Source organism: Lagenorhynchus albirostris, chromosome 4, assembly GCF_949774975.1.
Source record: "Lagenorhynchus albirostris chromosome 4, mLagAlb1.1, whole genome shotgun sequence".
Taxonomy (NCBI): Eukaryota; Metazoa; Chordata; class Mammalia; order Artiodactyla; family Delphinidae; genus Lagenorhynchus; species Lagenorhynchus albirostris.
Window position 1 is genome coordinate 118,774,907 of NC_083098.1, and position 14,540 is coordinate 118,789,446.

Sequence of the window (14,540 nt, forward strand, 5' to 3'; positions counted from 1 at the left end):
TATTAGATTAGATGACTATTGTCCCTGGGGAACCTTTGCCATATTAGATACATTCCTGAAACCCAGACATAAAAGTTGTCATGTTCAAGTGAATGTCTGTTATCACCCTTCCTTAAAGAAGCAGGAACCTTTCCTACTAAAAAAATAATCAAACTGTATAATTTAGAAATGGAGAAAGGGAAGTTTTTGTGACATCAACAGTATGACTAATCTCTACCTTAATCTGAGAAAGTGTATTCATTTGAAATAAGAATGTGCAGTTCCCTGTTCTCACAAAATGCCTTTGTGTTTAACTATGTTGCTTAATGTTTATTAGAGTGTGCATTGGTGTTTTACAAAAATGCTTATTACCTTGTATCAGATAATACACCATTATAAAATGAAGCTGATCTTTTACTATGAAGATAGTAAGTATACTATAGTTAATGCAAAAAATGAAAAAATATGACCATATGCAAAATCCCACCACCTATACATACCCAGAATGTAATACAAAAAAGATTATGGAAAACTGGAAGAGCAATAAGAGAAATAACAACCATCATTTTATACAGCTACTTTTTACCATTTTGGTACCAATATTATTTTCTCCCTGACTTTTTTTTTCCTCGTGCATGCAATCCCACTTTCCCCCCAACTTTAGGCAAGCTTTTGACTTCTTTCTGATGGGAGTGGCTGGTTTGGCTGCCTAGAAAAGGACTAATAATCCCCAACAATTAAAATGGATTCACTAAAAATTAGTCATGCTAAATGAATATCTTTCCTCTTAAAAAGAAAATTAGATGAAAAAAAGAAGTCTTTTTATTTTTGTTTCCAGAAGGCACTAGACAGTCTCCCATAATTCACTTAAGGACCGTATAAAGAGGTACTGGATAATAAAGCAGATACACATCCGAGAGTAAATAAACAGCCTTGTGTATTCATTCATATCTGCATGCATCTAGTCAACACACAGTGAGGACAACTATAGCCAAATTCTGTGATAGGCACTGATTTCAAACACAGAAGCGAGAATACTAATCTATTTATGAGCCAAGTGCCAGCAAACCACAGAGAAAGGACAACCGATTTTGGTGGGCGGGGAAGAGAAAGGTTCTGTATTTGAATAGGCCTGGGAGGAGGGCTATTTCAATAGGTAACACTAGGAAGATAATCTGGAGCTGGGATTTTGAATGGCTTTTCAAATCAGTCAAAAGAATTCAGATTTGTCCTATAGACAAGAGGAAACCACTGAAGGTTTTTACCATGGGAGGGACATGAAGGGATCTGTGACTTAAGAGAATGCTGAAGGCAGGGCAGGAGTTGGAGGTTGGAAAGTGAGCGAGGAAACAAAAAGTAGTGCGGGGGGCCTGAAGGAGGCCAGTGGCAATGGAAATGAACCGAGAGAAAGGAAACTGAGGGCCAGATCACAAAGGACTTGGTTGTGAATTAGAGGGAAGGAGGGAGAGAAGGAGGGAGAGAAGGGTGCTGGGCAGAGTGACGGCCTGGTCCCATGTAGCTAGCTGATAAAGGAGGTGGAACAGGCTAGAAGAGGGAGAGGTGTCCAGTTTGTGAAATCAATGATCTGAGAAGACAGACGCAAAGAATGTGAGATGGAATCAGCACCACCACAGCGGCGCTCCTCGTTAAGGCAAGAATCAGCTGGGAAGATCGGCCCAAATTCCTGGTTAAGGATCGAGGACACGGAGCGTGGTTCTCAAACGTTTTTCTGCCTCAAACTACCCTCTTGTCAGTAGAAAACGAACCCAGTAATTACAAAGAACTGGAGAAGAACCAAGTACCAGCCAAAGCGGTATAATCACAAACAGTATCAGCCATCACAAAATACAGACTCCAAAAAAGTATTCCTGCAAATATGAATGCAGGAACAGTAAATGAAACCAACTACAACTCAAGACAACCCTACTGGTTCAGGGCTAACAGAGTCCTTCAAATCGCCAGAATATCCCACACAATAGGAGCTTTGTATTGTTCCAAAGCACCATGTTGTGGACTTTTTAGCAGAATACTAAATTAGGACTCCCCCCTCCCTCACTGTACTTTCCAATACAGACTTGCTCATTTTAACGTAGAAGTGCCAAATTTTAGTAAGCTTTCATACATTTCTCAGGAGTTTCCTAGCAGGTAATATTTAATTATTCAAAAGTATAGGAGTTCTAATTTTTTATTTTTCAGAAATATCCATGTGGATTACCAGTGAACTGCAGATGATATTCTAAAAAAGAAAGCCTAGAGTGGAGAGAGTAGTCATTTTCAAATGCATACAAGACATTCATACAGAAGTGAGAACAAATTACAGCTAGAGTCAGGACTAAGTACTAATGGACGACACATGGAGGGTCATAACTTTCAGGTCAATATGTAGAACAGTCTTCAATAATCAGAGACACCCCAAGTAGAATGAGCTTCTACTTCTTCAGCTTCTTGAGGAAGTCCTCAGGTTCTGACAGTGGATAACCAAGTCAAGAATAAGGAATTGCTTTGCCCAATTAGGAGCCCAGTCCTAATGGCCACAACACACACAGAAATGCTATCAGCTATGACCTTCCCCGCAGTCAAGAAAAGATAGTTTAAGACACTTGACAGGGCTTCCCCTGGTGGCGCAGTGGTTGAGAGTCCGTCTGCCGATGCAGGGGACACGGGTTCGTACCCCGGTCCGGGAAGATCCCACATACAGCGGAGCGGCTGGGCCCATGAGCCATGGCCGCTAAGCCTGCACGTCCGGAGCCTGTGCTCCACAACGGGAGAGGCCAACAGTGAGAGGCCCCGTACCACAAAAAAAAAAAAAAAAAAAAGACACTTGACAGCCTACCCGTGTCTCTCCTTCTCACCCCAAAAGCAAAGTAAAAATGAACAATGATGTGGGGCAGAATGATAATCTTTTTTTTTTTTCCTGCTTACTACCTTCTGAACGTTGAGATATTCTCAGTTCAGAACAACCAGAAACAATGTAGGATGAGTACAGCCGAGTCTTTTAAATGTATCGAGGTGGAATGTAGTCTGCTTTTTGGAGCTACCAATGAATGAAACCATGGATAAAAATGTTATGTCATTTGTTTCAGATTTGCTGTGCATTACTCAACAAAGAGATAAACCTATCTTAGCAAGTCATGAAATATTTATTGAAACTAGCCAATCCTCAACTTATTTATTCTATCTCTATTAAAAACTTACTTTACTTCAACTTACAAAGAAAAACAATTAAATGTGTGAGGCAGTACATAGTTTTTCAAACATCTTTTAGGTGGATGTCAGCAAAAAAGTTTGGAGAACACTCCTTGAACCCAGAAAATTCCATTAAACCACTTATTTTTTCTGATTAAGGATCACAGTGTTCCTTGACCTCTTAATCGTCTCTTATTTTATAGTACCAAGTGCCAAGTGCTGCACTCCTTCGTGGGGACATTTTTCACAAGGACGTAAGTTTCTACCTCCAAGATTTCCTACCTACCAGACAATAAAAGAAAGCAAACATAACTGCTCTGACAGACGAATACTTCAGCAGAAAAGAAAAAAACAAAAAAACAAACCTGCTTGATTTCCTGGACCATTGGATTATTCTCCAAGTCAAAACTGCTAGTGTTAAAACCACAAATTCCAAGTATCTACAACACTAGGTCTTAAAGGGGAATCACTCTACAGTTGATAGGGGCCCGGTGCGTCAGGCCACATATGAGTTAAGCATTATTCATAATAGGTTAGTTATAAAACAACTCTAATAGCACAGCAAACTTTACCTGTGCTCTCATCACAAAGAGGGGTTGTGAGCTGCCCACTGCAGTGCCACCTCCAGGCCTAGAAGGACAGCTGTTGGTTTGTATCCCCAGGAGTACCCAGGTAAGATTTTTTTTTTTTTTTCCCCAGGTAAGATTTGAAACTGGCCCCCTTACACTGGAAGCCAGGAAGAGACCAAAGAAAAAGGCAGCCACTCCAGATTGGTAGGTGGCAGGTAACAGGCAAGGGGACTTGTCTTGGGTGGCTGCAAGACAAGTAAATCTTTGCACCCTCCCGCCAGAACTAAGAGTTTATATGCTGTCCTAAAGGAGGTTCAGCCCTGCATACCACCCAGATGGTCTCAACAACACATTACCCTCTCAAGGCTGCATCACTGAAATGGCTCTGGCTGTGGCAATGGTGGGCAAAACTTATATTCCAAGGGCAGGGGAGGGGGTGAAGAGTCTGAATCGCCCAGGTCTGGCTTTCCGGTCAACTGGGAGCCAACGTCCTCTTGATGACCTCCTCCAACCATGTCCAGAGGACTATTTCTAATAGCAAAATATTAGAAACTTAACATGTTCAACCTAACGTGTAAGGGAGTGGTTATCTAAATTAAGACCACACAATACAATATTAAGTAGCCACTGAAAATTATACTTACGGAGAGGTTTTAGTGACATGAAAAACATTTATAATGTAAAGAGGAAACAAAGCAACATATAAAGTTGTAATGAGACAGTAGGTGAATGAAAGTGCCCAGTGTAGTCCCTGGCACATAATAGAGAACTCAATCTGTCGTTGACATCCACTGAATGATCTAAAGTATATAAAAATAAAGCTGAAGGAAATGTGGCAAAATAACAGTGGTTGCCTCTGGATAAGAATTAAAGGTGTTTTTTTTCCTGCATATTTTTTAATGTTTTCATTTCTTTTTTTCTATAGTAAATATTTACTTTAAAATTAGGAAAAGGATTTAAAACTAATAAACAAAACAAAAATGTTCTGTTTAATTCTTCACACTGTAGGAGCTGACCTTTAAGAATAAGGACATCTCCAACCCATATGCGTGTGTGTGTGTGAGTGGGGTAATATATATATAATATATATATATATATATAATTTTATTTATTTATTTATTTCCCCCTGTCAGCAGGTGTTGGCTATTTACCAGTAGCTACTAAAACCTGCCTGAAGGAAAGCCTGGCTACAGGTAGTACCAGGTGGAAACAGAAGCTCCTAGGGTTTAGAACCAAGCTGAGTGGACAGTGCTCATAGCACAGAGAAGCAGACAAAGTAGGCTTCGTAAGACATGTTCCAAACCTGTATGTCATGGTTTGTTTGAGATAAAATTGGAATATTTTATGATAGAAGCATTATTCAAGGTGACATGGCTTTCTACAATTGTAAAAGTATTGATGGTAATACTTATAATAATTATTAATGATTAAAGTATTTATATCTGATAGCACAATGCTCATTATAACATTAATAGTGCTTTTTGTAGTTTTTCTAGCCTTAAGAGTTCAGGATCCACTTAGCGAAAAACAGAATATAGACACTGTGAGATACCAGACTAAAACCACAGGTACCTTCCATGTTTACAGCACTGCCAAGTTTCCAAGGGCATTATTTTATTGATTGAATATTTATTCTCATATGAATAGGGGGATGATAGGGGCCTGGGTGACCAAGCCTTAGTCAAGGCTGGAGCCCATTTCTCCTTTTTTTGTCCCTACATACAAATTCCAACTTGTTTAACCATACTGTGCCTCATCTCCTATGGTGTAAAATCAAAAAGATAATACATCAAAGGGTGGTTGGGAGGATTTAACCATTAACATATATAAAACACTTTAAAAGAATGTCTGCAATCAGTAAACAACTACGTATCAACTATTAGTATCATTACTCCAGAATGAAGAAAATCTACCTTCCTTTCTAAGATCTTGAAATTAAATCTATGTCAAGAAGTCATAAAATTGAGAGAAAACTGCAAACTTGATATTGAGCTTCATACCCTCTTATTGTAATGATAACCACTGCTAGACCAGCTTTTAAATGCTTAAGGCACCCTTAGACTTCAAGAGAAGTCTCACACATTAAAAACAAAAGCTTCAGGATTAAACCTTTTCATCAGGGTCCCCCCCCCCCCCCCGCCATTGAGCGTCCTGAAACAAGATCATGAAATTCTCAACTTCAAAGAGTTCAATTCCACTGAACCCACTTCACCTGAAAAAGTCAATTACCCCAGTTGGAGCGGGTCTAGCATCTTAAAAACTTTTACATTGTATTAACACCACCTTTATAAGTAGAAGGAGACAGGCAATTGGGCCTACAAGACAGGAAAACTTGAGGGTTTCACCCGCTATTACCCATACTGAAGATTTTTTAAAAATTATTAATAATTGGGGTAAATCCAAGTACTAAATGTTCAAATTTTGCAGTTTTAAGACACTTACTAAAATAGTATTATTTAACTAGTTAAAAAAATTGACAAAATAGTCAAATTAGGCTGTAATTTTAGAAAAGTACATTTGGCTCCGGAAGAGGCTTTTTTTTTTTTTTTGGCCACACTGTGCGTCTTGTGGGATCTTAGTTCCCCAACCAGGGACTGAACCCAGGCCCACGGCAGTGAAAGTGCCGAGTCCTAAACACGGGACCACCAAGGAATTCCAAGGAAGATGCTTTTCTAATAGCAGGAAAAACACACAAAATGGTCTTTAACGGGGTATCGGTTTTCATTTTTTTAAAAAGTCACTTTAACATGTTTATGTATATACACGTTTGTGTGTACATATATAAACATAAACTTTTCTAAGCAAATGTCTATTCTCTCCTAACAAAGATAAATGATAAACATGCATTTCATTCATCTTGTCAGTCTTCTTCAAAGAATGATCTTTTGTACTGCCCATTAAGCGTTAACAATCAATTCAAAAATTCAGCCTCCGGACTTCCCTGGTGGTGCAGTGGTTAAGAATCCACCTGTCAATGCAGGGGACAGGGCTCAATCCCTGGTCCAGGAAGATCCCACATGCTGCAGAGCAACTAAGCCCATGTGCCACAACTACTGAGCCTGCGCTCTAGAGCCCATGTGCGCCACAACTACTGAAGCCCGCGTGCCTAGAGCCCATGCTCTGCAACAACAGAAGCCACCACGATGAGAAGCCCACGCACTGCAGTGAAGAGTAGCCCCCGCTGGCCACAACTAGAGAAAGTCTGTGCGCAGCAACGAAGACCCAACGCAGCCAAAAATATATTTTTAAAAAATTGAGCCCCAGAATTCAAAGGATCATTAAAAAAACAAAACAAAACAAAAAAGTCCCAGGATGGGTGTTAAAAAAATTAAGGGCTGAGGGACTTCCCTGGTGGCACAGTGGTTAGGAATCCGCCTGCCAGTGCAGGGGACATGGGTTCGATCCCTGGTCCTGGAAGATACCACATGCTGCAGAGCAACTAAGCTCGTGCACTACAACTACTGAGCCTGTGCTGCAGAGCCCACGCGCCACAACTACTGAAGCTGGTGCGCTCTAGGGCCTGTGCTCGCAACAAGAGAAGCCACCGCAATGAGAAGCCCGCGCACCACAACGAAGTGTAGCCCCCGCTTGCTGCAACTAGAGAAAGCCCACGCACAGCAACGAAGACACCACACAGCCAAAAATAAATTAACTAATTAATTTAAAAAATAAAATAAAGGGTTGAGCTAAAACATCTGAAATTTATCTTTAAGAAAACGAAGTTATATAATATATATACATAGATATACTATATTATATATACATTATACTTTAAAATATGTGATCACAGGTTTGGTTAAAAACAGTAGGGGGTCCCCCTCCCCAAAATACATTATATCAATGATATTTTCCTTATCATATTACAATTAGAAACCCAAAAAAAGCTTTAGAAAGAAAAAAACTAAAATATGAAATCCCAAAGGAAAGAGAATTAACTCATTAGAAAACTGTATGAGTATCTGTCCAGCAAAACTGCTTCTAATCAGCATGTCTAATTATTTATCTCAGCAAAGATAAGTGTAAATCTTTTTCATTTGTACATTATTTTGGGCAGACAGGCTTAAAGTTAAATTTTAGAAAGTTCATAGTGGGTGAATGACTAAACAAAAGGGTTCCTAAAAATACCTGTCGTTCCAATATACTAAGAAAAATAACCTTGAAACTAAAAATCATGAGTTCTCAGTACAGAAATGAATCATGATAAAATTATAAGCTTGAACTTAGATGACTTAACAGGATCTGTGCTTTGGGATGATTTTTGCTCAATGATCTTAAAATTACAAATCCATTCTAGACTCTAAGGCAATCTTTTTTAAAAAAAGGATTAATCTATCTCTAAAATAAAATTATTCTAAGTCAAATATAATTAAGGATGCTGTTGTTTTAAAATTCTCTGAGTAACCATGCCAACTTTACGCATCTGTACCTGCCTGTATACACACACAATCAGAATACAAATAAAGGAATGAAGTTATGAGCTTTCAATAAAGCCTTGTTATATTTTCAATAAATCTTTATTTTCAATAAAGCTTTCAATAAAGCCATGTTATAGTTTCATTCAGATTTCCTTAGGTTATCAATAGGAATAATATCTGTGGTATAGGTAACTTTTCTAAGGTAAACTTTCCCAGATAAATGCCTGTGCTCTTCTAACAAAGATAAATGGAAAGTAAGTGGAGCAGACAGATTTGAAGCTAAGAATAAAGGTACAGAGCAAAGGCAAATTGTGTGGACTGTTGTCTGATTCCTGTTAATAAAGCCAGCTCAGCTCACCTGTATCCAGACATGAAAAATTAAGCGAATCATGGCAACAATTTTTGGATAACTCATCTCAGGAAATATTGGACCTGAAATATGCAATCATTGAACCAAAGATGAATTCTTGATTTGCTGTACTCCTTCATTTTATTTTGTTGGCTTAAGACAGGCTAGACGGTTATTTTATGCTCTCCTAAGTATTTTTAAGTCTCCATCCCTCTCAAAACTTTCCCGCTGACTAGATAGATTCTCCCTAGAAGGAAATACGCAGAACAACTCTTAGATCTGGAGTGGACTGACTTTGGAGTTAAATTCCAATGTGAACCTGACACTTTTAGTATTATCATCTAACATTAAAAGCACCAAGGAGCCTTCTTTAGACCACAAAATTTAACTTCCAATTTAACAGAAGGCCTACGTAAACATTTTACCACCATACGCATAGTATTTATTACTAATGCAAATATAGAGATGGATAATCATAAAATAATTTTGCATTATCCCTGGAAATCCTAAAAAAATTCAAAGACTGCACGGATATACATCCTTTTTTTAAAGCTACATAAAAGTTCAGATTAAAGTTCCTTCACAACATTCCATTATTTTCTAGGATCATAACAGATTCCAATTTTCCTCTGTATACTTTTTCTCAGTGTTCTCATTCTTAACCTAGTACATATTAGGCAACACCTCAGTGCTTTCTAAAGTTTATTGAATGAAATGTTAAGTGCCTCACACTTAGGACTTTCAGTCTTAAGGCTAATATGAACTGTGATTCTCCAAAATAAGTGGCAAGCAACACACTGTGTACAATGTGGACACAGTAGTTTCCTAGACAGCTGACCAAATTTGTATTTGCTGTAGTGTCATTGATTAAATGAGACACCGTGGCCTTTTCTGACTCATGACCACAGATTGTACTGTTTTCCAGCCACTTTTCTTACAAAAGCATACAACAGGTCACAAGGAGGATTTTAAAGATCAATGCAAAGCAACTGTCACTACAGGAAGAACAACAGTCTGCATTCTAAAGTTTGATAGACATTACGATGCTATATTTTGAGTAAAAATCTAACACAGGCTTATAATACTTTTATAGTTTTTTGATACTGAAATTGTACATTACTTTCCAAACCTCACATATAAGAAAGAACATAAAGATGTACAATTCCTTTTACTGATAGTGTTTCTTTTATTATTTTTCCTTAGTAAAATCCAATTTGTGGATAAAGTTTCCTTAGCCAGACAGTATTTACTTCTAAAAATTCCTACACTATCTTATAGACCCCAAATACAGAACTCAAAATATAAAAACAATAAAACCCTTATAACCATTACCACGGGTGGAGGGAGGGGAGAAAGTCAGAAAAATATACAAAGCTGGATGTGGAGGATGCCAGAGGGGAGCGGGGGAGGGTTTCGTGAGGTTCTAGACAAGCCCTGTGATGACGTCACCTCACATACATAATGTTACAGCAGTCAGCACAGGCCTCCTGCTTTCCTATTGGTGGACACCGTGTCAGCCGACATCAGAAGATAATCATCATTGGCCAGACAATTACAACTGGAGCAACTAGCATCCAGGGCTGCTAGCACAGGCCTGACAGGCTGCTGAAAGAGAAGGCAGAGCCCAGCTGCCCTTCTCATTCAATGAATTTTATGTCACCTTACCAATCACTAGGCGGTTTTGCTCTCTTGATGGCAGCCCTTATAAATTAAGTCAGCTATTCGTGAAAGTAACAGGTAAAGGCCAGACATCTCATAAAAGAACAAAATGCCTCTATTTTCAATGCCATAAAATCACAAGGGCTTTTCTGTGTAAAATCAGAAGTCAAAAATGCTGTTGAGCTAAAAGCAGGCACTTTCCTCTACCTCATGCAAAACACTTTCATTTACCAGATAATATTACCCAGGATATTTTTAACTTGACATATAATTTCAAGATGTGGCTCAGGATGATTCTCCAAGGTATAATATTTATTACTTTGCATTTCCATAGCTTTTCTAATCTATTACATGTGAAACCACCTGCTAGAAGAGTAAAACAGTCTATAGTATTTATCCTGTGTCTAGAACAATGCATACAGGGTTAATCATTGTTTAAGCAGCAATTAACTTGATAAACTTCCCTCAGTTGAACCCTTTAGTTTATAAAAACACCACTCCAAAAATGGGTCCCATTAGACTAATATGTAATAAGGTAATGAATATGGATTATAAGATAAGTTTAATAAAGGCCTTCAAACAATATTCAAAAGGTAGTTCAGACAGCATACTGACAAAACAGCACTCCTGGCCTTCCTCACAATTCTTCAAAAGACAGTAAGTGTAACTTATTTCTGAGAGATAAGTTATAATTCTCTAAATTGAGTTTTGACGTAGCCTCTAAATTGAGGCTATGTCTAAGGGATTTTTAAGGACCACTGAAAGTGTCTTGTCAAAAAATAGAGTAGAAACTTCACAACATTGTGTTTTTCCTCCAGAAGCTATTCAAGCCATTTTTAGTTAATGAGTCTGGGAAAGGTAAGACCTTGTGTTTCCTAAACTTCCCCTGCCCCCAAGAGGGTGTAAGCCTTGGTTATGGAGTGCCTTCTCCTGTTAACAAGGGAAATGAAAAGGAAATCTTCATTTTCTTATATACCTGGTTCAAAACTTTTTGGCTGTTGAGGTTTTGGGGGGAGGCTTATAAAACTGGGACCCAAGGATATTGGGAGAAATGCATACACCCTGGGATAAAAGAAGCAAGACAATTAAGGTCAAAGAGAGAAGTCAGGAAGGGGAAACCCTAGTGTGTGACTATGACATAATATTCAAAACGCAAGGGGAGGCCAAGTATGTTACGCTTCGAGTATTAACAGGTAGTGCTGGCAATAAAATGGACACCCATCATCATTTTAACCCACTAGACAACCCTTTTCCCCAGCATCTGCCAGGTACAATGCACTCTTCGAGGTGCTCCGCATAATCAAGATTGGAATGAGACAAGAACCAATGCCCTGAAGAGATGATGGTCTAATAGGAGGCACAGACACACATGCAAATATTTAGGCATATGAAGAAAAGCCAGGAAAGACATTGCCAGATTAAAGGTACAGATAAAGAGCTAGGAGGAAAGTGTGGCAAGAGCCCAACAAGCGAAGATTAATTGGCTCACTTTTGCCATTTTCAGTCCCCAGAGAGCTAGGCCCTGTCTGGTTGAGTGTGTACTTGTTGAGCGAGCGGAGAAAAGAGGCGGGAAATGGTACCTGGAGGTGGAGGAGCCACAGACAGTGGCCTCAGAGAAAAGGCAACAAGTGAATAAGAGACAGTATCCACCGCGGAGGGGCACTGGCCCACAGTGAAAACGAGCTGCCGGCGCGAGGGGAGGCCGGCTCCAGAGACGCAGGTTCAACAAGGGTGCAGCAAGCTGGAGACAGGGCGGACGTTAGAAACCACAGAGCGCGCAGGGCCAACGGGGGAGGAAGATGGGCTGAGCCGTGTGGCAAGCGAACGCGACAGACAGCTGCAGAGAAGACTAGAGCCTTCGGCTGGCCCGCCGTGCCGCCCGCCACCCCGGGCCACCGCCCCCGCCCTGCCTTCAGCGCCACCCCCTTCGCGGGAGGAGGAAGTGCCGCTGGAGAAGGTTCCCTTGGTGGCGCCCGAGGGGGCCTGGCCTCCCGGAGCGCCGAGGCCTTAAATGCCTAAACTCCTACTGGATCGAGCCTCCCGGTGCACAGCCGTCTTCCGGACCCACCCTCGGCGCTTTCGGCCTCGGCGGCCCAGGGGGCGCCCCGGCCCCGCGCCCCGTGTGCTGCCGCACTCCCCGGCTTCCCGAGCGGATCGCGGTCCCCTCCTGGCTTCCGGCAGCGGCCCGCAGCGGCCCTCCGGCCCCCGCGCCCTCGGAAGCCCCCAGCCACGCCGCAGCGAGCGTGAGCGCGCAGGGCCGCGCGCCGGGCCGGTCGCGCCCGCCCCAACAGGCCGGGCCCAGTCGGCACGCACGGCGCAGGGGGCGGGCCCGGCCGGGCTGCGGCCGCAAATGGCCCGCCGGTCCCGGGCGGGCTGGCCGGGAGGGAGGAGGCGGGAGCGGCGGCCGAACCCTCCGAGGCTAGTCGCGACTCCCGGGGGCCGGAGAAAAAGACGTTGAACCCCCACCACCCGGTTCCGGTGCACGGCACCCCCTATTGCACCGCTCCCCCGCCCCGGCCCACCGGCGCGCCGGCGTCTCTGGTTTCCCATTGATGAGATGGGGGAGGGAAGGCAGGTCGTGAGGGCGCCGGGGCAAGCGCTCGCGCACGCGGCGGGCGGGATCCCCCAGATCCCAGGAGGGAGCCCCCTTGGCGGGACCCTCTCATTCAGCACCTGGGAGGCTGCCAGCCGCTGCCCAGCTTGGGGGTGCGTTGGGCTTGCTCTTTACTGATCGCCAGACCTGGGGTTAAGAGGAGTAAGAGAATGTCTGCCACAGCAGCTCGATCTACAGGGAAGAAGCGAGATGAGCACACACACCCTCACCCTGTTAAATATTGCAAGGTGACACAGGATCGCTTCCCACACAGGGATTTTCAAAAGGACTGGCGGAGGGACACAGTGAACAAGAAAGATGCTTTACCGGGTTAGAAGTTTGTCTGGGGAAGAGCCCCGAAGGACTCTGCGGACCCGGAGGTTTTTAATCCGTGTCTCAACTCCAGTCAGCAGTTTCCCACTGAATTAGAATTGAGTGTGTCCAAAAGGCGTTTCCGTAAAACAAACTTAATAATGGCGTGGCTCCACTCGCTCGGGTTCATTCATTTTTATTACTGTTTTCATTGTCCCCTCCTCCCCCACTCCCCGCCTCCGTCTCTTTATGAAACCGGAAAGGGATCCGCGTGGGGAAAGGGGTCCAGGAAAGGAGGAATCCGGCCGGGGAGCAGCAAAGAGGAAGACAGTGAAGTAGCAGAGCTGCAAGGAGAAAGGAAGGGCAGGAAGGATGGGGAGAGGGCGAGGACCAGAGAGCTGAGGACGGCGGGCCGGAGAGGGTTAAAGGGAGCAGGCAACTGGGTCCTCCCTCCACTGCCTTTCACACTCTGCTTGCGGGAGGCCAAGCAAGAAAACCCAAATCTAGAGGAAAACAAGGAGTAGCACAGGTAGGGACTGTGGCATCTCTCCCGCCTTCCCTGTAGCACAGACATCTACTCTATGTACACACATATGGTCTATGTTATATAATCTATGTTAAAGATGCATGTGTAGCCACGGTTCACCCAGGGGCACCCACAGACTCACGCGCTTCATGCAGCCCCAATGTCTCCTGCACCCGGGAGACCCGGGAACTCAGCGATCCGTTCACTGCTGCTCGCGGTTCCTCGCTCGATTCACGCCCCAGAAAGGGAGTACCGACATTAAGGCACACCGGGAAGACGCGCAGGGCTCCCGGGGACAGTATCACGCGAAAGCATCACCTACCAGTTTTCCTGCATCCACTGGATGGCTTCATTCTCGTTGAACTGCTTTTCGAATTCATATTCTTGTAAAGTCAACACTGACATGTTCATTGGGGCTGATCTTCGGAGTCGCTACGTGTTCTCTACACAAAATAAAATAATCTGTAAAGCGCTTGATTTCGAGTGCTCGCCTGTCTGCTTCCCCCACCCACCCCCCTAGGTCTTCCCCTCGCCGCTCGGTCTCCGGCAATCGGTCTCCCCCAGCCTCTCTCAGCTACGGTCGGGGTTGAGCATTGCCTGTGCCTCTGCTCCCAGCTCCTCGCTCTGGGACTCTCCTCCTCCGGGCGTCCGCATCCACAGTAGGAGGAAACGAATGCCTTGCGGTCTTAGTGCCCGCACGTTTGTCCATCACCCTTTTTACTTGTCTACGGGGAAATCTCCTCCCCCTCGTGCGATCTGACAAATTAACCCTTTGCGAGGGAGACTGAGAGAGAGACCTCTCTAGCCCTGGGGGGCAGTTTTGTTTCCGTGAAGGTGACTAGGGGAGTAGAGGACGGGCTCGGAGAGGGAGGAAGTGGCCTCGAGGTCATTCACAACCCCCCAATCCCGACCTCGTGGGCCGCCTAGCCTGGCTTTTGAATGAAGTTTCCGA

At 43.2% G+C, this 14,540-nt stretch overlaps 1 protein-coding gene across 1 annotated transcript in view; it reads right to left on the minus strand.

Moving 5' to 3' along the window:
• Nucleotides 1-14,263, minus strand: part of ELOVL6 (ELOVL fatty acid elongase 6) — a 134,228-nt gene extending 119,965 nt beyond the window's left edge. The window contains exons 1-2 of the mRNA XM_060148595.1: nucleotides 14,186-14,263; nucleotides 13,911-14,031 (exon numbers count right to left, since the gene is read on the minus strand). Of these exons, the coding sequence (XP_060004578.1) occupies nucleotides 13,911-13,999 (89 nt within the window). The 5' untranslated portion in view covers nucleotides 14,000-14,031; nucleotides 14,186-14,263. The remainder of the gene's footprint in view (nucleotides 1-13,910; nucleotides 14,032-14,185) is intronic.
• Nucleotides 14,264-14,540: the final 277 nt, after the last annotated feature.